The sequence below is a fragment of the Gracilinanus agilis genome, chromosome 1, assembly GCF_016433145.1.
Source record: "Gracilinanus agilis isolate LMUSP501 chromosome 1, AgileGrace, whole genome shotgun sequence".
NCBI classification, from domain to species: domain Eukaryota; kingdom Metazoa; phylum Chordata; class Mammalia; order Didelphimorphia; family Didelphidae; genus Gracilinanus; species Gracilinanus agilis.
The window spans coordinates 264,753,167-264,775,478 of NC_058130.1; the positions used below are offsets into that span (position 1 = coordinate 264,753,167).

At 37.9% G+C, this 22,312-nt stretch overlaps 1 protein-coding gene across 1 annotated transcript in view; it reads right to left on the reverse strand.

Moving 5' to 3' along the window:
* Positions 1-22,312, reverse strand: part of LOC123235266 (aminopeptidase O (putative)) — a 594,443-nt gene that overhangs the window by 282,359 nt on the left and 289,772 nt on the right. Inside the window, exon 6 of the mRNA XM_044661380.1 lies at positions 19,745-19,851. Within this exon, the coding sequence (XP_044517315.1) occupies positions 19,745-19,851 (107 nt within the window). The remainder of the gene's footprint in view (positions 1-19,744; positions 19,852-22,312) is intronic.

Consider the following 22,312-nt stretch of genomic DNA (forward strand, 5'->3'; position numbering starts at 1 on the left):
TGGAGAGGAGACCCTCTCTGCTTGTTGGCCCACTTTGGTGGGACACTCCCTTCAGCGTGAGTTCTAGTGAGATTCTGGCAGTCTTAGCCTTGTGTGCACTGAAGATTCTAGGTGGATTCTTCAGCGTTTCCTAGCTCTTTGGATTTCGACTTCCTAATTAGGACTTTGGATTCTGGTGAGATTTGCTTTTGGATTCCTATTAGGGTATTTGTAGCTAGGCAGTACTTTCTGTCTCTTTCTTACATTTCCCACTTGCATTCTTTGCTACCTCATTGTAAAATAAAGCTATTAAAAGTCATTTTGACTTAAGTGATATTTTTAAATTGGCGACCACAATATTACTTTGTAACTTTCGTATTAGCACAAAACCCTAAATTTAAATATTTTTTCAGTTGAGGAAACTGTGGCATAGAAAAATTAAGTGACTTGCCCAGGGTCACAGGGTGAGGAAGTACCTGAGGAAAAATTTTTCCTTAGAGCTTCATCATCTCCATTTCTAGCAATCATCAACTATGCTATCTAGCTGCCATAGCTAGTATGATTCAAGACTCTGTGTAGGATATCAAACAAAATTATCTCTTATTGAATGACTGTGTGATCATAAAAATCAAGTGAAACATCAAAACAGGGACATGTATGATGACCAAAAATGGTCAACAATATCATGGAGTAAATACATTACAGAGTCCAAATTTAAGAGATTTCTTCTGGCTGATGAGGAGAGAGCTATTTGCAGATGACCTTGTGTGGTTTGCATGAAGCCCTAGAAAACTGTAGGAATGTCTGGAAAAACACTTGTAACCACTAAAAAGAGTTTGAAATAACCATCCATACAGGAAAAAGTTATGAAAAAAGACTATTGCTAGTGGATTGAGAGTCAGGCCTGGAGACGGAAGGTCCTAGGTTCAAATCTGACCTCAGACACTTCCCAGCTGTGTGACCCTGGGCAAGTCACTTGACACCCATTGCCTACCCTTGCCACTCTTCTGCCTTGGAGCCAATACACAGTATTGACTCCAAGATGGAAGGTAAGGGTTTAAAAAAAAAAAGACTATTGCTAAGATTATAAAATTCAATTCAATGGGTCAACTATATTACTTTTAGATTTGTCAAACACACACACACACACACACACACACACACACACACACACACATACACACACACACACACCATGCAGAAATGGGTAATGAGTTGGGTCCAGAATGAAACATGAGGAAAAAGAACCAAATTGCCTTCAGGAAATTGAACAGTTCTTTTCATGACCTCAAACTTCTCCTGGAAACAAAGGTACCATCATTTCAATATTAATATTTCATCAATATTGTTGCATAGCTGTGAGTCATGGAACATTACAGTCTCCAAGGAATGAAAAATGAATTTTATACATAGGGCAATGAAAAGTTACAGGGTAAATGTCAGCAGGCTACAATATAGAACAAATTAAGAATTTTGAAGAAAAAAATGGAATGAAGGATGTTAAGAGCGTAAAACTGAAAATGAAAATGAACTTGAACTATTCATATGGCAAGAGTGAAGGATAATAGGTGGAGAGCCCATGGTCTTTACTGCCATCTCTGTGATACCAATAAGTAAATAAGGCCCCAAATACCCTGGGTGGAACCATTGTGGTGAATTTATGAGAGGATGTGAAGAAAAGTGGTATGAGACGAACAGACGTGGATTAGAGATCAGCAACATTGGAGGGAACATCTAAATAGATGAAAGCAAATAGTTATTTGGGTATTTTAGTATTGTTTTTTTATGAGAACTAGGGCCCAGGAAAAAGGAATAGAGAAAGCATTTTCCTCTGGAATGGTAGTAAAAAAAAAAAAATAAAAAAATAAAAAAACTTGTACGGAAAAAAAAAAAAGAAAGAAAAGTGGGCAGCTAGGTGGCTCAGTAGATTGAGAGCCAGGCCCAGAGATGGGATGTTTTGGGATAAAATCTAGCCATGTGACCTTGGGCAAGTCACTTAATCCCCACTGCCTATCTCTCACCCCTCTTCTGTTTTGGAATTAAGACACAGTATTGATTCTAAAATGGAAAGTAAGGGTTTTAAAAGGAAAAAGAAAGCAACTGTTTATAAAAGTCTGATTTACCAAATCTGTCATGTGAAGATCAGTTGAAGGAACTGAGCATGGATATTACTTAGCCTGGAGAGGAGAAGACTTGGGGAAGGCATAATAACTGTGGTCAAATAACTGAAGGGCTATTAAGAAGATTGATTATATTGTTCTGTTTGGCACCAAAGGGTCAAACCCAAAGCAAATGGTGGAATTTGTAAACATATAAGTTAAGATTTGATGTTAGGAAAAGTTTCATAACAATTAGAGCTATTCAAAAGTAGAATAGATTATCCCAAAAGGTGCTGGGTTCCTCCTACTTTAAAAAAATTCTTCATGGAAAAGCTGGATTGCTACTTGTCAATATTCTGTAGTGAGGATTCTTTTGACCCTCCCAGTTCTCAAATTCAGTGATCCATTTCTGCAGCTTCTTATTGCTTCAAGAATCTTTTATTAATTCTTTATATTTGTAATCCCATGTGCCAGCTCACTCCAACTTCTGGCAGGTTCTAGTAGGCTCCTTAGCACAATGCCTGGCATACAGTAAGTGCTTAATCAATGTTTGCTGACTGACTGATTAGACAGGCTTTGAATAGGGGATGAATTGTGTGTCTGTTGTTTGAGGACAGGCTAGTTAAGCACAAAGAGGCTCTTCAACAGAAAGCTGGCAAATGGGTGATGAATTATTCGGACTCATGAAATGACACTGTGTTTTGATATGCTTTGATGGAAGCAAAAGGCATGCTGATGAAATAACAAATATCTGGACGTATTTAAGCATTTTATAATTCATTCTTTCTGAAGTCATAACTTGTGCCCAGGGTCACATGAAGCCATGTAAATTACAAAAATATAGACTCGTAGAATGCTAGAGCCAGAAAGAACTCTTCCTGAGAATCCTGACCCACATGGTTTGTATTTAAATGCATATATTTTATATTTATTTATCTGTATACATGTTGTCCACAATAGAAGGTATGTGTTTTTGAGTATAGGAACTATTTCATGTTTTTCTTTGAATTCTCCCCTCCCTACCTCCCCACATCCAGAATAGTGCTGTTTCAAAATAAGTTTTTCTTGAATTGGATCAAATTAAGTTTAGCTGCAAGATGTGAAATGATTTACCCAACATAATACAAGATAAAAAGAAAGGCAAGGTTCAAACAGCAGATGCAGTATTCGAACCCATTGCTCTTTTTACCACTTCATACTCTATACTCCAAATAGTTTCTAGATGTTTCTAAATAAAACTTTACATTAAAGCTCTACTAACTCATTAATTGCTCCCTATCACCAAGACAACTAGAGCTTCCACAAGTACTATCTTCCTGTTTGCAACCTACTGGTCACTTTCTCCAACATCTCTTTTTGTTTGATATATCAGAAAAGTTTTCCTTTTTTATTCTTTAGAATCTATTGTAGGTTTTGCTTGTGCCACCATAGGAACACTGACAGCGATAGATCTACAGTTCTATCTGCACATTCATCCCCATACCCCATGCCATTGACACACATTTATTACAAACTTTGGTGGGGTTAAAGATTTAGTTGGTGGTCATGCAGAGAGTAGAACAGTTCTAAAATGGGAAAAAATGACATTTGTTCTTACTGGCCCTGATTACTAACCAAGTGGGTGAAATAGCCACTGATAATGTCTCAGGACAATTTTCCAATATACACCATAACAAAGGCAAAGCAGAGATGGTTAGGGTGGGATGAAAAATCAGGGAAACCTGTATTTCATTGTATTTGATTATATAGTTTCATTTTTTCCATCTGAGTTCTGACTTACCAATCTTACATAACCACACTTGTTGGAATGAAAATCTCTGTTCCTCTTCATTTTATATGCTGTAGAAAAATGTAAGCTTTATTCCCCCTCCTCCCCCTACTTTATCACGGGGCTAAGTTTTTTTGGTTTTGGTTGGGGCTTTTTTGTTTTTAAATTTAAGTAGTGATAAGTAATGAAAGAGGAAAAGCCCACCACACGTTCTTGGAAGCAGAGAGGGTTCTCAGAACTAGCATGAATTCAAACCAGGTTTCCTAGCCACAGCAAGGGAGACAATGTTTTTTAAGCTATCCATGCCTTGGAATCTGCTATGCAGGACTCAAGGTGGGGAGTAATCAAGAAGATGATGTAAATCCTTTCCCCCCATAGGCATTATTCCATGTCTTGAGTCACTAATGAAGCCTGTCATTTTTTCCCTTGCTGGGAACTTTCCTTCTAGAATACATAATCAGCTTACTCTGCCTTGTCCCTGCAGGTACACTCTGATATGTATGTTCTCCCCCCTTCAGCTTCCTTTTCTACATTGTCTTTCCCCATTAGATTGGAAGCTCCCCAGGGGCAGAAACTTGTTTCTTTTTTTTATTTGTATCCCCAGCACCTAGTACAGTGCCTGGCATATAGTAGGTTCTCAATAAATATTGAATTGAACTGAATCATAACTTCTATTAAAGATATTACATATGGTTAGCTGATCAACTTTCCCTTCTTGACTTTTCCTTCTCACACAAAAAGCGTGAACACTTGAAAGAATCAGATGCCAATGATGAATTGATTTTTGAATCATGCTTCCTTAAAGAATAAACAGAAGTACCACAAAAGGTACTGTTTTCTGAAAATTTCACTGAGGAAAGTGCTCTTATGTTATTGATTCTATTTTTCTCTATTCTCATCTTGATTTGCAGTTTTCTAGTTAATCTATTCTCAAATCATTTGTCCCCTTTTTCTTATTATTACTCATGTCTTGCCAAACTTCAATCCTAGATTATTCCCACCTACTCTCTTCCACTCACATGCTGCTGAATGGCCCTAGAGGAAGTCACAGTATTGGTACCGCATCAACAACAAATTTATGTTCTTTAATCTGAATTTGGCTTTGCAATGAGGCTGTACTTTTCCTCCTCCTTAATTGATTCTTCCTCCTAATTTAGAGATATAATGGAGTAGTAAATAGAAAGGTGGTTCATATCCTGCCTCTGATACATACTAGTTGTGTGACCCTGGACAAATAACTTAATCTCCCAGTGAAAACTCTCTAGAACTTTTAAGTTGTAGAGAAGGTATTGATCTGCACTGGCTCTCCATCAGGAAACTCTGATACCACTGACAATACAAGTTTAATACAGAAAAATGACCAAATTCCCAATAGCAGCTATTCTAAACCTTGCCCTCTCAAGCCTCCCATACAACCTCCTCAACATATTATCAAGAAAATAAAGGCCATTTGCCATGACCTCTTCCTAACCTACTTGAAATCTCTTTATATTAGACCCTCAAGCTATCTTCTTTTACTCCAGTCTCTGATGATGGGATGGCCCTTCTTTTCACTAAGGTCAACTCCTCTACTTACACCTTTGATAACAATCTCCTTCCATTTGATGGTCACCACCTCGATTGTGTGCTATTTTTTCACTCTTTCTTCATACAAGCTCCAAATCTGCTGTCTACAAACATACTCAGGTCTTCCCCATTCTTAAAAACAATCCCTCACTTGAGTCTGTTAATTCCCTCAAACCATCATCCTCTACTATCTCTGCCTGTTTTTCACAGCCAAACTCTTAGGAAAAAAACTCCAAAACTATCTACAAACATTAACTTCATTTCTTCTACTCTTTTTCTAAAACTCCTGGTTTCTATTTCTAGCCTCATCACTAAACTTTCACAGTTCTCTAAAAAGTTATCGACCATCAAGTGAAGCTAGGTAGCAAAGTGGCTAGAGTACTAGGCCTAGAGTTAAGAGGAGATGGGTTCAAATATGGTCTTAGACAACTTCTTAGTTGTGTGACCCTGGGCAAATCACTTAACCTTGATTGCCTAGCCCTTACTGTTCTTAGAATTGATACTAAGATAGAAGAAAAGGGTTATTAAGAAAGAAGTTATTAATGATCTCTTAATTGACAAATCCCATGGCCTTTTATGAATTCTAATGTTTCTTGAAATTTTTTACAGCATTTAGCATTGATGAATGCCCATTCTTCCTTCATATTTTTTCTTCTCTGGATTTTTGTAAAATGGTTCTCATCTATCTATGACTCTACGACTAACTTCTCAATCTCCTTTGCTGGTTCATTACTGAAGCAGTCATCAAGCACTTATTAAGTGCCTACTATGTGTCAAGCTGTACCAGATGGTGTGGATATAAAGAAAAGTGAACTAGCTGTGTGACCCTGAGCAAGTCATTTAATCCTCTTTGCCTAGCCCTTATTGCTTTTCTGCCTTAGAATTTACCCAGTTTTGATTCTAAGATGGAAGCTAAGGGTTTAAAAAAAAAAGTAAAACTGTTCATATTTTTATGGTGCATAAATTCTATTGGGAGATATAATTTGCACATGTATAATTACATATAAGTTCATGAAAAATAAATACAAGATAATAGAGTATAGTAGTAGCTGGGGTGTGCATGGGGTAGATCAGATGAGAGCTTGAATTAGGGTGGTGGAACACTGTGTGTGTAGAAAAGTATGTGAGAAATGCTATGGCGATCAAAGAGACCAGAGGAGGTAATCTAATGGATGTGTAGAGTGAGGGAGAGTGAGTTGTTTAGGATGGCTGCAAGGTTGTGAACCTGGGTGGCTGGAAGACTGGTGATATCCTTGATATAAATAGGGAAAATGTGAAAACTGCTTGGTTTGGGAGGAAAAAAATGAGTTCTGTTTTGAACATGTTGATTTTGAGATGCTGGTTTTGTTGTTGTTTAGTCGTGATTGACAATTTCCAACTCCATTTGTGATTTACTTGGCAAAGATACTACAGTGGTTTTCCATTTCCTTCTCCAAATTATTTTACAAATGAGAAACTTGAGATAAACAGGGTTAAGTGATTTGCCCAGGGTCACACTGCTGGTAAGTTTCTGTGGCCAGATTTGAATTGAGGTATCCTGACTTCAGGCCTGGTACTCACTCTACTGAGTTACCTAGCTGCTCACAGAAACTCAAGAATGAGAGATCTGCTGTTGTTCAGTTGTTTTCAGTAATGTCTGATTCTTAGAGGCCCCATTTGGGCTTTTCTTGGCAAAGATAATGGACTGGTTTGCCATTTCCTTCTCCAGGTCACTTTAAAGATGAGGAAACTGAGGCAAACAGGGTTAAGTGACTTGCCCAGGGTCACATAGTTAGTGAGTGTCTTGAGGCCAGATTTGAACTCCGCAAGTGAAGTCTTCCTAGGCTCAGCGCTCTAACCTCTGGGCCATCTATCTAGTAGTATCTAGTATCTAGTATCTAGCATACTGCCAGGAATTTAACTAATAAATGCTTGTTGATTGACTAGTGTCTTCTTAGCCTGAATTCCTCTTGTTTTGTAATACAGCCAATACAGGCAATTAATAATCTGATTCCTAAACAGGAAAACAAAAGCCAGGAAATATTTTAGTTTATAGAGAAAGGTTCCTCATAAACTTTCCATATGCATTTCATAAAGGGATCAGGAGTGAATAAATTAATACTCCAGTATCACATTCTGTGTCCAATCTATCAGAAGAGCATAATGTACACAGATAGACGGAAAGTGGCTGCTTGGCTTCTTGGCTAATTTTCTATTAATAATGGAGGTAACAATAATATTTTATGCCATTATAAAAATACTTATGTTTGATAATCAAACCTGAGCCTGTCTTTTAAAAATAGTCTAGACTCTAGAGTATGCTTTTCCCCTCACCTTTGACCAAACAAAAACAAAAATAAAAATAACAAATTTCTATGTTGCTAAATTCTAATGAGCTAGGACAGGGTGCATATAGATATACACAAACACACACATGCAAATCTTTCTCTATCTATGTAGAAACATAGATCTATAAAACTTACACATCTCCAACTATCCATTAAGGAATTATGAAAATTTAGTAAGTAGGTCATGCCCATACACAGAGAGGCAAAATCGATGAAATGTAAGACTGAGAGAGTTCTACCCTAACTTTGAGTCCTCATGTCTTCTAATACCAGATACTTTGTTTTCAATATCTCTATTTACCAATTAAAAAAATAGAGATAATGACCACTGGCCACCCAACCTGCTTACCAGCAAAACTATAGAAATGAACTGGATAAAGCTATACTAAATCAGCTCAGAAAATAAAATTTTGTGTTTCCTAATGAAAGGTTGAGTATTTTAACAAATAATGAAAAAATTTTCAGGTTTTCCATGCTTTTAGAAATAGACTTAACAGGCATCCAGGGTGAGAGTTTTTCTTCTTCAAGTACCATTATCCTGTAAGGAACTTATTTCTAACTAACAAAATTATTTCAGAACAATATGAGACATCATTTCATGGATGTCTGAGAAGATTTGTTCATTCTCCCTGATGGTGAAAAGGAAACAATGATTAATTATATACAAAAGGAAGAATTGTGCTGTCAGTTGGTGAGACTGCCAATAAAAGGAAATACTTGGGAATTAGCAAAGCAATGGAAAAATATGACAAACAGCAGGTGGTAGCTAGTGACAAATTGGGTAACAAAATGGAATATAAAAACTGGATAAGCATTAGGTAATACATATCAACAAAGATTGTCTAGGTTTTTTTCGATATGCTGGAAGTCTATGAATTTGGAAAATCCTTTCTGATTAAATAAAAGAAAAAGAAGAGAATAAGGTATTCTAAGCAGCTGATAGAGGAATCCAAAATGTCAAACAGGCAATTTGGAGGCATTTTAGGAGTGAAACAGAAATTATTTAAATAACCTATAGAACTAAAACAGCCTTACATTGAATCCATAAGATTCAATTTGTTCACCTTTCTTTGGGTAAGCATGAAATGGAAAGGAGCAAAAATCACCAATAAGTACCAAAAAGATAAAGAAAACCAGAGTAGGTCTTAACTTTGCTGTATCACCTCAAAGAACACTTGAATTCACAGGTAAAGATATTAGAGAGAGATCATAACTTACATTGATATCTTTATAGTTGGTTGGTTGTTGTCCTTGGTACTTAGAGGACCAAAATGACATCAAGGGTGATATCTTTTGACTTGCACATAAACTGGATTTAAATGAGACAGAGTTGCACAAAATCATCAGCTTCCCTCTCTATTTCAGAATCACTGAAATTCAGTGGCTAAACAAAAGCTAGGATGACTAGTGATGGCCCAGGATGCAATGGATGACCTGGGCATCTTTGAAGTCTGACCCAGGTCTAAGCACTCTACAGCTCCTACTTCGGTCGCCTTCATGGCTACTGGAACAAACTGTTCTCATTCACCCCTTCCACTGGGGATAGTCTTTACATGCTTGTGGTGGACACCCCACTAACTCACTAACAGATTTGAGGCATGTCAGTTACCTTCAACCTGGTTTAATACAATCTTATTAGGCTGTGACTACTGTGCATACTATAGATTCTTGGAGTCACAGCCAAGAGCTGGTTGGCAGGTGGACACCAAAGGAAAAAAGGAGCCCAGAAGAGGGCTGGGAAAGCCCTCTACCAGAGGTAATAGTCTTCCCTGAACACTCCATATACTCCAACATCCTTATATAACATAGGTTGGAGGATTAGCCTGTTGCATTGTGTTTGTTGGTTGCTAATAAAAAAAGAATGAGGGGGCAGCTGGGTAGCTCAGTGGATTGAGAGCCAGGCCTAGAGATGGGAGGTCCTAGGTTCAAATCTGGCCTCAGACACTTCCCAGCTGTGTGACCCTGGGCAAGTCACTTGACCCCCATTGCCTACCCTTACCACTCTTCCATCAAGGAGCTAATGCACAGAAGTTAAGGGTTTAAAAATATAAAAATAAAAAAAAAAATAAAAAAAAAGAATGAGGGCTCCTTGAGGAGTCTTATGTTTATTACTACTTGTATCTCCAGCACTTGGCACTTAGTAATCACTTAAAATCATGCTTTTTCATTCATCTAGTTGTCTTAGTTTCCTTAACTGTAAAATGGAAATAATAGTATCTACCTCCCAGGGTTCTTTTGAGGATCAAATGAGATAACAATTGTGAAGTGGTTAGCATAGTGACTAGCAAACAATAAGGATCATATAAATGTCAGCTATTGTTATTGTCATTTATTAATATCTGGATATTAATGGGGATAGGATATACCCTCAAATGATAACAGAAAAATCAGGACAGAAGGAATCACAAACAAGCAGAACAGTCTTGAAAATTACACGTTGAATTTATTGTATATTCAAAAAGAAAGTTCTGCATATGAAGAGATTTTGCAGTTCTATTAAAAAAAGCTTCATTATATGGAAATTATCAGCCAGTTAATAAGCACCTACAACATACTAGGCACTGCGATAATCACTGGGGATACAAAGAGAGACAAAAACAGTTCTTGCCCTCTTAAGAGTTCACATTCTAATGGGAAATCAACTTGTAATGGATACTAGGTACATAGAAGAAACATGCAGAGTAGATGGAAAGTAACTCAGAAAGGAACTATGAGAAGAAGGGACCAGGGACCAGGGAAAACTTCCTACAGAGGGTGTGATTTGAACTGAATCTTTTAAGAAATTAAAACTAAAAGAAAGGGAGGGGCAAAAAGGTCAAGGGGGACAGCTGGGGCAAAGCCAATGAGAAGGGAAATGGATTTGAGGAACACCATCTGTGATTTTGGGTATAGACATAGATATACTACAATATCATTGATGTTTCTTTTTAATTAGTGGCCAAAAACTTTACCCCTGAAAAGGCAAGCCATTTCTCCACCAAAGAGTAGACCCAACATTAACAAATGGGTACTGATGATAACTTTCATGACTTAAGCAGGCCAGAAGGGAGGAAATAGGTCAGGGACTAGCTAGGACTTCAAGGGAGCCCAGAACAATAGAGATTCCTGAGAGGGACCCAGGAGTTGACTCCAAGGTCAATGCAGGAATATTTGGGAGCTTGACAAAAAAGTGGCTTCTTCAGTCAAAGGGCCAGAAACCATGAAGACACCTTCTGGGACCAGGGTGACTAAAAAGTGCATGTACAACTCCATCTGGGCTAAGGACACTTTCAGGGTGGTGGTTCATACCTGTAGAAAATTCTTTGAAGGAATTGAAGATGTACTAGTCCTGGTTGCAGTGTCAAGTATCTTTATTTAGTATCCAAGAAGTTTATGTGTCCCTTCTTCCTTGCTTGGAATTTAATCTCCCTAGAGAAATGCTGTACCAGTGTCATAAGAGGGCTCCACAAAACCAGGTGAGCTAAAACTGATTGTAGGGGGCAATTATTATTATAGAAAGTAATAGGGGGTGGAGGGACATTGTTTAAATAGTAATGCAACCAAAAAAAATTGTAGTAGGTTTTGGTTTATAATAAGGTAGTGTGGTATATTAGATAGAACTGAACTCAAAATGAGGAAGACCTGAATTCAAGTCCTGTCTTGGACACTTACTGTGTGATTTTGAGCTAATAACTTAACCACTCAGTAATCTAGGCTAGGGAATTCTTTAACGACTATAAGTTATTAAAAAAATACTAATCTATGTGGGTAGAGGGAGTTTCCTCTTTGGGGGATTCTCTACAGTAATGAATTCATAGGTCATAACCCTGTCCTTATCCAATCCCTTAATTATAGTATACACCTTGATATGGATAGATCCTCTCCTTCAGTCAGGCTAGATAAATGGGATAATAAAATAAATAAAAATAATAAATAAAATAGATAAAATGTGGATAATATTAGCACTTACTAAGGTTCTTGTAAGAATCAAATGAGATAGTAATTGTAAAGAAGTTATCACAGTGCCTGACACATAGTAAGTACTATATTTCAGCTACTATTATTATTAACTAAAATTTACATAGAAGCATTTTAGGTTTTACAAAGTACTTTTAAATATATTATTTCATTATTTAAATATGTTGTTATAAAGAAAAATAATATACATATGTATTATTACAAATATATAATATTTAAATATATATTATTTCATTTTGTCATCAGAACAACCCAAGGAATTTGGCTCTATGATTATTCACATTTTATAGATGAGGAAACTGAGGAACATGGTATGCCAGTGACTTGTCCAGGGTTAAACGGCTATTAAGTGTCTGAGACTGGCTTTGAACTCAAGACTTCCTGATGACCTCAGGCTTTGTGCTCTATCCACTGTGCCACCTAGCCTCTCCAAGGTTTACTACCTATGTAGAGGTATATTCTCCCACATGGGAGGAAAAAATAAAGACAGATTAAAATTTGAGTTGGGTAGGATGCTGACACAAACCTATAAAGTTATAAATGAAATCTATAAAAAAATACTTAAGGGATAAAAACTTTTTGTGTAAGAGGGCTTGCACAGAGAGCTTTCATAATAATTATTCTTAATATTTTTTCTAAAACTTATGAAATTTTAAAGTCATTCATCTTTATACAATTTTTCTTCTTTGAATATGTATTGTAGTTATGCCAAAGGGTAAAGTTAAATAATTAGCTTTTCTTCCCCTGTTATTAGCTGATGTGTACGTGGCCAGTGCATGAAGCATTCTCTTAGAAGGCAGGGAAAGATACATTTACAAAGAATTAGATGAAGCTTGCCGGCAGCTATCTAAGGGGGAAAGCATATGTCAGATATTATACTTGCCTTGTAAGTGTCTTTTTAGCATGATATATTTTAAAGCTCTTCTCAGCATGAATTTCACTTCAACAATGAATGTAGAATGAAAAGGGAAAGGATAATAGGGCATAAACAATAAAATCAATGGAGAGCTACTTTAGACCATATAATAAGCAGCAGTAAGCTCTTAGATCCTGCTGAGCCTGCCAGAATAGACTTCAGAGAGAAGTTAAAAAGGAGACACAGAAGTAAAAGGGGAAAAAAATCTGGACAAGAACTAGTGAATGAGGGCGGGAGGAGTCATGGTGCTTCCTCTGAGATGCCTATTAGTCAAGTCTTTTGTGGAGAGAAGAGCTGGCTGAGAATTTCAAAGAAACACCAGCTGGAACACTGGTAAAAAAAAACAAAACTAAACAATGCAGGAGAAAGAACGTAAGCATAGTTTTGACCTGTAATGAGTAGGTAACCCTCTAGTTGTGTAGATGAGGGATTGCTTCTCCATTCCCCCCATCCATCAATTTGCCATAATATCCTGAAATTCCCACCATTGGTCCCTCCTTGCACTGAGGTATGGAAGGTGTCAATTAAAATACATATGTGGCTCCCAAGGAGAAAAAGAAGACTGAGAAGCCATGTAAGAATAGCAGACAGAGAGGTGGTCTCTGAGAATGGAAGGCCTGGATTCAAATCTTGCCTCAGACACAGAATGATCTGTGACCCTTAGCAAGTCAATCAAAAAGACTCAGCACTCCTGGCAACTCTCTAGTAATGATGGAGAAGAGGCCTACCCAGCTGGGGTAGAGGTAGTTTCTAATTGAGAAAGGGTAAGATTATTAAGAGTTGCCAGTAAATTCGGTCCTAGGGCTTTAGGGAAGGAAGGAAGAGGGTTAGAGACAGAGGATTTCAACAGCTAAATCTGGAAAGCTGAAATCCAAATCATGAGGATAGATCACCTAGGAAAGGTAAATCATTAAGCCCTTAATAGCCACTGAATCTCCATGAAGTAGTTTGTTGAATAAACTGGGAGGACAGGACCCTGAAGGGATCAAATACAGAATGTAATTCTTATTAGACTTAGCATTCAAGGAAGGGAGTCAGACAAGGCACACTTTGATTTCTTAACAGTTTTGCTCTGAGTTTGTCCTGGCAGCAAGAGAGGATGAGGAAAACCTAAAGAGAACACCCAGGCTGAGGTGTGGGGAAAAGGCATCTTTAATAATTAAGAAGTAAATGTTCCCTCTGTTGTTTTTAAGCTGTGAGTAGGCGGTCATGCTAGATGATCTATGAAAACTGAGCACGCATTTATAAAGATGATGGCTAAAATAAAAACAGGAAAAAAATTTAAGCTGACACATATTTAATGATATGCATAATCATGCCACGTGGCAATAGGCACAAAAATAGGCAGTTTTGTTTTATTATAATTAGTATTACTTTAAAATAGCCAAATAAGAGTTTTCATTTTTCTCTTTTGGGGGCAGCTGGGTAGCACAGTAGATTGAGAGCCAGGCCTAGAGATGGGAGGTCCTAGGTTCAAATCTGGCCTCAGACAATTCCCAGCTGTGTGACCCTGGGCAAGTCACTTGATCCCTATTTCCTACCCTTACCACTCTTCTGCCTTGGTATTGGCTCCCAGCAGAAGGTAAGGGTTTAAAAAAAAAACAAAACAAAACAAAAACAGTACAATGTTGATTGCTTTCTCTAATTTCCTTACCTGAACTATCATCATACAAAAAACCTAAGTTCTCACCTCAAGTCTTTCAAATAGACTTTCTTTGCCCCCACCCTCCCATTTTCCTAAGGATCCAGACTGAAAATGTTTGCAGTAGGTCCCTGGGCTTCCATAATCCCATTTGTCCTTTCTCTGAGAGAATCCTAAAGTAGCACTCTGGCTAATAATCTCTATTCCCTGTCCCATCCTGCTTTTCCTGTGATTCTCTTTAATCTTTATTTAATTAATTAATTTAGAACAGTTTTCTATGGTTACAGGATTCATGTTCTGTCCCTCCCCATCCTCATCCCCTCCCATAACTGACGCACAATTCCACCGGGTTTTACATATGTCATTGATCCTATGATTCTTTTGATTATCTACCTGAGGAAAAGGGGAACCTCCAGACAAAAACCTTTTAATAAGTCTTTCATTCTGTATTAGGAGATTAAAGGTTTAAAAAAAGAATGACATGATTGGCAAAGTAAAACAAAGTCATGGAAAAGAGCTTACAGTAAAAACATAAATGACATTATCAGATCTTTTCTAGTTTTGATAGAAGGAGGGGATTAGAAACCATGGTATGAGGTGGGAGGAAAAAGGTTTTTTGTAAAAAGTAAACAAGAACGAACTTCACCGATTTTGTAATTTTGCCCATGGTTTTCCCTGTTTATGTTCATTTGTGAACAAAATTATTTCATGTTCTGTATGGCCACCTAAAGCACCTGAGAACAGAGATGTATGGGATAAGGGAAAAAGCACTGGATTTTGCTTCAGACCCAGACCTCTTTCATTTATTTATTATTTGTGTGGCCTCTAGAAAGTCATGAAAACAGTTCAGGACTTCCCTTCAGTTTCTTCATCTATAAAAAGGGATAAAAATGCTCAAACAATCTACCTCATAGAGGATAATTGTGAAGAAAGTGCTTTACAAAGTGCTACATAAGCATTTTGTTCAGACATTTCAGTAGTGTTCCACTCTTTGTGACCCCCCATTTGGGGTTTTCCTGGCAGATAATGGAGTGGTTTGCCATTTCCTTCTCCAGTTCATTTTATAGATGTGGAAATAATGCAAACAGGGTTAAATGACTTGGCCAACCAGCATAGTAGAGCAAGTATCTAAGGCTAGATTTGAACTTGGGTCCTCCTGATTCGGGGGGGCGGGGGGGGGGCGCCACTCTGTCTATTCTTCCACTTCCCTGCCTCCTCCCAGGCCCCAAATACAATTTAATGTAGTTCAGAAAACATTGATTAAGATCCTCACCTATAGTAGGCTCTTGATAAATGCTATCTGAATTGCATTAATTTGAAATGGGGGAGCAATAGGGTGATTAAGCCTTCCAAATTAATTCTATTATTACATTTGCTTTTGCTTAAAACAAATACCTATCTCTATAAATGCCAAAAAATTTTAATTCTTTTTTTTTCCCTTATAGCTTAAAAACTTTGTTCTGTCTTGAAAAGGTAGTATCCTTGATCAAGGTGTTATCTCTCAAGGTGATTCTTTCCTAGGGTTTAAAACATATGTGTGACTATTTCTGCATCTGTACATAAGGAAGACCATGACCTAGGTAGTCAAAACTACAGGAATGCAGAGCAAAGATCTGCTGACCCCTTAAGCCCAGCTAACAGCCTCTTTAAGGCTGGTTCAAGTTAGAGAGTAATTTGCATAACCCTGGCAAATCTGAGTAATTTATGTGACTCTGGCTAGGAGCCAGATAAGAGTTGAAAAGAATTTCCTTACCACAATCTAAATATCAAAAGATCCCTCTGGAATTCTCTGAAGGGATGCTGAGAATTAGAGAAAGAAGGGAGAGAGATAAAGGAGGGGAGGAAGGGGGGAAGGTCCTGATCTGGGCACTTGACTAAAGCCCTACTAACCAAAGAGATGAAATGTGGTGATTACCCTTAGGCATGTTTTAGGCTGGCAAACTCACAAAAGAGCAATAAACATTTCCTTTAAGGAAGAAGCTACCAAACCAAAGATAGTTCTGGCTAAGGGTTTCAGCTCAGTAGAAGCAGCCAAGAATCAAATAACTGCAGTAACAATTCTGGAAAAAAAAAAAAAAGAAAAAAGAAAAGCCACAAGTGGTTGCTTTGGAGGTAGAGACAGAGCAGCTATGGAGATGGAATGGAACAGGAGGCAGAGGTATGTCCCAGCATATGGAGAAGTATTCCAGTTAGGAAAAATTGTAAATCATGAATTGTCCAAGGGCTGTTCTCTTGCCCAGCTGTACCACAGGGGTCTGCAGAAGACTGTGTCCTTTATGTAGAGGGTGAGAGATTTCCCTTGTTATTTGCTATTCTGTTACAATTAAACTTTGAAACTTGATTATAGTTCCTGGCCTACTAGTGAAGAATGTACTGAATGGGGGCTCATTGTATTTGTATAAATGCTATGGTCCAAAACTCTACAGCAACCCAGAAGTGCACTTAGCAAGGACTCTTTTGTTTCCATGCAATTTATACATATAGATGTATACACACAAATTTATGTTCTTTTGATTTTTATTCCTGGCAATTTCCTGATTCTTTGTAAAGTGGCCCTCTCAGGGAGCTAGGACAGTCAGTTGGATTGAACTAATGGCAAACCTTAAGACTCATGATGATCTTAGGCCCATTTCCCACTGAAAATAACACACCTCACAAATATGCTTTCTATGATATTTGTGGTGAAAATTTATCACATCAATACCGTCTCCAAGCTATTATTAGGTCTATTGAGAGGTGGCCAGTCACACAATAAAGCCAGACTCTATTCAATGCCAAAACCAAAGTCCCTGAGCCTTAGGAGATAGCCTTTTTCAAGCAAAGAAATCTTATGACATGGTGACAAATTAATACAGTCAAAATTAAAATAGAATTGATGTATAAATCTTTCACATAGGCAGATCCTAACCCAGTGATGGCAAACCTATGATACGCGTGTCAGTACTGACATGCATAGTCATTTTCGATGACATGCGGTGAGAAGTATGGGGCCACATGTCGAGGATTAAACATTTGCTGTAGTGTAGAAAAGACACTCTGTGCACTATAGATGACAATTATACCTATATTAATTTACCTATTTTGGTTTATTAAACACAGTTATATATTATAATTATACATTTTTGTTATTTAAACTATGAATATCACAAAATTATGGTTTTTTTCTCAAAGTGACACACCACATGAGTTATGCTGGGTTTTTTGAGGAATTTTGACACACCAAGCTCAAAAGGTTGCCCGTCACTATCCTAACCAATGATACAAGTGCTGAATAAGCTGGAAAGTACAAAAATAATCACTATGGGTAGTTGCCTATGTCTGTTATTCTGGTTGACCTTTCCAAGGCCTCTGCAATAAGGGGTTGGGGTCTAATTATTTTCTGGCTAGGAGTCAGAAGTTGGATGACTGATATTTGCACCCAAGAGCAGCCTTCTGCCTCCCTTCTGACTGTCTTGAGCTTATACCCCAAAGCAGCCCTCCACTTCCTGACTGTTTTGAGCTTACACCCCAAAGCAGGGTGTGGTGTGCTTGGTAGATACTTTTGGGTTATAGGCTTAAAGTCAAAACGCCTGTCAGCAAGATTTAATACCACCCTAAGCTATATATTTTCTTAGCAAACTATATAATTTGACTATTAACTCAAAAACTAATGATAGTGTTATAAAAATCATCATAAAGGCTAATACTATTATGGTCATAAAAGGGGACAGGGGGCTTCATGCTCACATGCCATGTATTAAACCTTTCAAAGAACACTCATGATATGATTAGCAGGTGATGGCTCAACAGAGAGGCTCTGTAGCTATGTGACCCTAGGCAAGTCACTTAACTTTTTGATTGCCTGACAAAAGGATCCACTGGAGAAGGAAATAGCAAACCACTCCTGAATCTTTGCCAAAAAACTCCCCTGGATAACTATGGCCCAAAGAACAGTGAAGAGTCAGACATGTCTGAACAACAAAATAATTACCATAAATTCATATAAAAGTTATTCCTGAACACTAAAATAACAGATGTGCAGATATGTTTGCTACTAAAAGGGTTTACATTTCTACTTTTAAAGTATTTTATTCTTATATACTGACCTTCAAAATGAATAGGGAAAAATAACATTTACATAGTTATGTGGTTTTGTAAGGTACCTCATCTGTATTATTTAATTTGACATTCATAAAAATCCTGTGAGATAGGAGAAATTATTATTTCCATTTTACAGATGAAGAAACAGACTCAGAGTCTAAGCTCAAGGTCAGAGGTCTAAGATAAGTTATAGCTTGGCCTCACGCTCAGATCTGGGTCCAGAGTTTCTTTTTCTACACCACTCTAAATAAGGAAATGAAAAGAACCAGGAGGGGCTGAATTTTCTAGCAAATTCTGTCTCAATTACCATTCATTGAGCTTGGACTTGCCATACTCTACAACAGAATTCAATGGTTGATCCTTTCATTATATCTCAGAAGTCTGAGTGGGATGAGGCCTGAGGTTCTTATGTTTTAGTTTCTAGAGTACAAAGTAACAAACTGAATGATAGGAATGAGAATAGATTTGTTGAAAAAGGGTTACAGTGATTCTGTGTGTTTAGGGAGTGGGGAAGGGTAAGGATCTTTGATAAATTAGTCTTTGCAGAGTGCCAGTGAGAATATATTAGGATAAAGAAGAGTTTAAATTAAATTGCCTAGTTAGTCCTGTCCACTTTCTACAAATCCTGATTGCTGAGTTTAGCCCAGTCAACCTGGACCAGAAAGCTGGGTCAGCTGTTCTTGCTGTCAGGGCAACCACAGCTAACTTAGAGGAAGAGTGGGAAAAGTCTCAGGCCACCTCTTGGCACTTCCAGCCAAAGACACAGGATCTCTGATAACTATCTGTCCCACATCTAATTCTAATGAAGGAAATGAAAACTCAGAGAAGATAGGAAAAGAGAGGAGAGGGGATCCTTATCTGATCAAAGAAGCTAGGGCAATCTAGAACAAGAAAATGTGAAATCTTGTTGGTCAGAACTAAACAGGAGGTAAGTAAAAGTCTGAACTCTGGTTTCTGCTGGGAGCCATCCAAAACAAAATGACCCACTGAAGCTAACATCTGTTATTACTAACCATATTTCTGAATCAATATTTTTTTTTTCCTTTTGGTTGCAAAGCATTACTGTCTGCCAGTCCCCCATAACCTATTCTTTCACCGTAGCCACCACATAAAGTGACTATTAGAACATCAAACAAGGATCATTGGTCAGGAAGCGGCCTCTCACCATTTCCTGAACAGAGGCACTAGGAAAATGTCAAAAGTCATTTTATACCAAACCCCCACACTGTAAGTCTTTTTTTAAAAATCACATCACAAAGAGGATGAGTAACCCAGTTCAACTTAATTTCAAAAGGAAACAGCAGATTTAATCAGATGTCTTGGAGATATCCTTTGGGAAAGGAATGGAGGGAAGAGGGAAAAAAAAAATTTTAAAGTTACACAATGCCTTTTTTTTTTTTTTTTTTTTACCTTAACACTTGCATCTCTTCTGTGGAGTTTTGTACTTCATCTCGAAGTCTCCGCCAGCGGAGCAAAGCCTTCAACTCTAGCTGCTCTTTAGCCTCATCACGTGACAGCTGTTCATTATACCCAAAAAAAAATAAATAAATAAATAAAATCATTCTTTGTTGTTCCTTCCCCCCTCCCTGCCCATCTTGGTCAGTAATTTTTTGACAGCGCATCTTGCTTTGTTTCAAACCAGTGCAGGAAAACTAAGGATGACAAAGGCAGCATCTGCCTGTTTGTTTTCCATGCCATAAATTATTGTTAAGGTAAAATAGCATAAGCCAGGCCTGAAGAGAGCCTCACAGAGCCCTGAATACAGAGGCAACTATCATCTCCTGTGCCTGGGCCCTAAGATAGGAATGCTTTATTACCCTCTGAGATATGGGCATATGTGAGCTGATGCATGGCACAGGTAACCAAATTCCACTGCAGAACTCTTTGTAGCTCCATTATCCACACCAAGATGTCATCTGTAGGCTGATTCCATCATCCCTTTTCTGGCTTTACCTTCTTGCATTGGGTGGAGAAGGGTCCTTCTACTTCTTTTCCTCTTTCCCAAATCTCATTTTGTAAAGAACTGTTTACAGTGGAGCTGGCTAATGAAACCCAGACTATTTTGTTTGCATATAAACCAGAGAACTTTTACTGCCAGCATTCATTATGGGAAAAAAGCTGGCTGCTCTATCACCCTGCCCCATTACTTCAACCTCTGCTGCAGTCATAATGATGTACTATGCTATACACTTATTATCTTGCTAATGGATGGTAATAGAATTGTCTATTGGTAAAGAAAAATTCCTAACATTTAGAGGCAAATATTTTCTCATTGTTTTATAAACCTTTGGAAATAAAAGCTCTCTGCCTCCTCCTCCCCCCCAAGAATTGGCATTTGTTACCCATTAGCTTTGATACAATGTTATCTGAGCTCTACCCTGCTTTGGCCAAATCTGGCACTTTCATTCAAGTACAGTACAGAGAAAAGATGGTAAAAGGACAACAGACTTAAAAGAGATTAATAAGGAGTAAGTATAAAGGCAGACGGTAACCAAGAGACAAAGACAGAGACAATGAGAGAAATGGATGGAGAAGATGTCTTCCCTCCTAAGAGGGGCATTAATCCATATGTAATGATAATTACTTGAAATATGTTTCAAGACTGTATTCAATTGTCTGTCAGTAAGGGCCCATAGACAGGTGACTAAATTCCCTATAAGTAGGGATTATTTAACTTATTGTATTTGCATCCCCAGCACCTTGAATAAGAGGTGCCTGATATTTATTAAATGCTTAATAATTGCTTGCTAATTGATGCCTATTAATAGGTAAGAGATGAATTGGGCAGTCACCATCTTTTCATTGAAAGGTCATCTCAGTTTCCTTCCAGAGGAACATAAGGATTCAAACAATATTTAAAGTTCATTTCCTTTTGTCTTTTGGTTTAAGCAGTTTCATTTTATTTTTCTGGAATTGAAAATCTACTCATCTCAACTCTGGGTCAAAGGTGAAGCTGGTCAAGGGCTCTTATTAAGGGGGAAAACTGCTAGCTACACAGAGAGAGTGGAATGTTTTTTGCAAATATAATTTAGGACAAAGTTGTCCTTTAGTTCTGGTGCCAGAGTCAGGTAGGTGTAGACAGTCCTATCCCATCTGAAGTGGGATCCAGGTGTGATGCAGTGAGGTCATGTTACACAGTGCCACTGTAGGGGCTATTCATCACATCCTGTTTGTCTCACCTGCTCTATAGATACACTCGAGTAGAGCTCAAAGGAGGATTGTGGTAGTTGCTGGGAAACATGGCACCCCTTGGTGTGGCAGAGTAGAAAGAGTGCTAGATTTGGAGTCCAAGGACCTGGGTTCATATTCTGGTTCTGCTTTTACTACCTGTTTGACCTTAAGTAGGTCACTATCTCTTGGGGCCTTGGTTTCCACATTTGTATAAGAGGGGGAAGTAGGGGACTTGATCTCTTGTTACTTTAAATTTAATCCAAGTGGCCTGACAAAAGATCCCTTAACCATTTGGGAGATATTTCCTTACTTGTCTCCACACAGATTTCTAGCTCTTACTCCTATCTGAGTGAGAGAGAATGGTTTCCTTTTATCTCTTTTCTAAAACAAGGTCAGACAATATGTCTCTTCACATTTTCTTGCTGTAGTTTTTCTGAACCCAGCAGTATACCACACTCCTTGTTAGTAATTCCCAATTTCAAGATACCTGGCCATGTAAATGTCCTCTGATAGAATGCCTCCAAAAACAAATGGTGAGAAGGAGTACAATGATTCCTTTACTGGCATTTTTGACCTCCTATAAAAGCCTATCTTCCCAGATTCTGGAACTCATCAAATCTAACTGATGCCTTAGAATCCCTACCTCAGCCCTTCTGAAAAATGGCCAAATAACTTTTGCTGGAGCATCTCTAGTGAGGGGGAAATGACTATCTTTCAAGGCAGTCAGAAGTGTTCCCCTATTGCTCTTAGGTTTGCTATCAGGATTCCAACAGAATAAATCTAATCCTTCCTTCCACATAAGAGCCA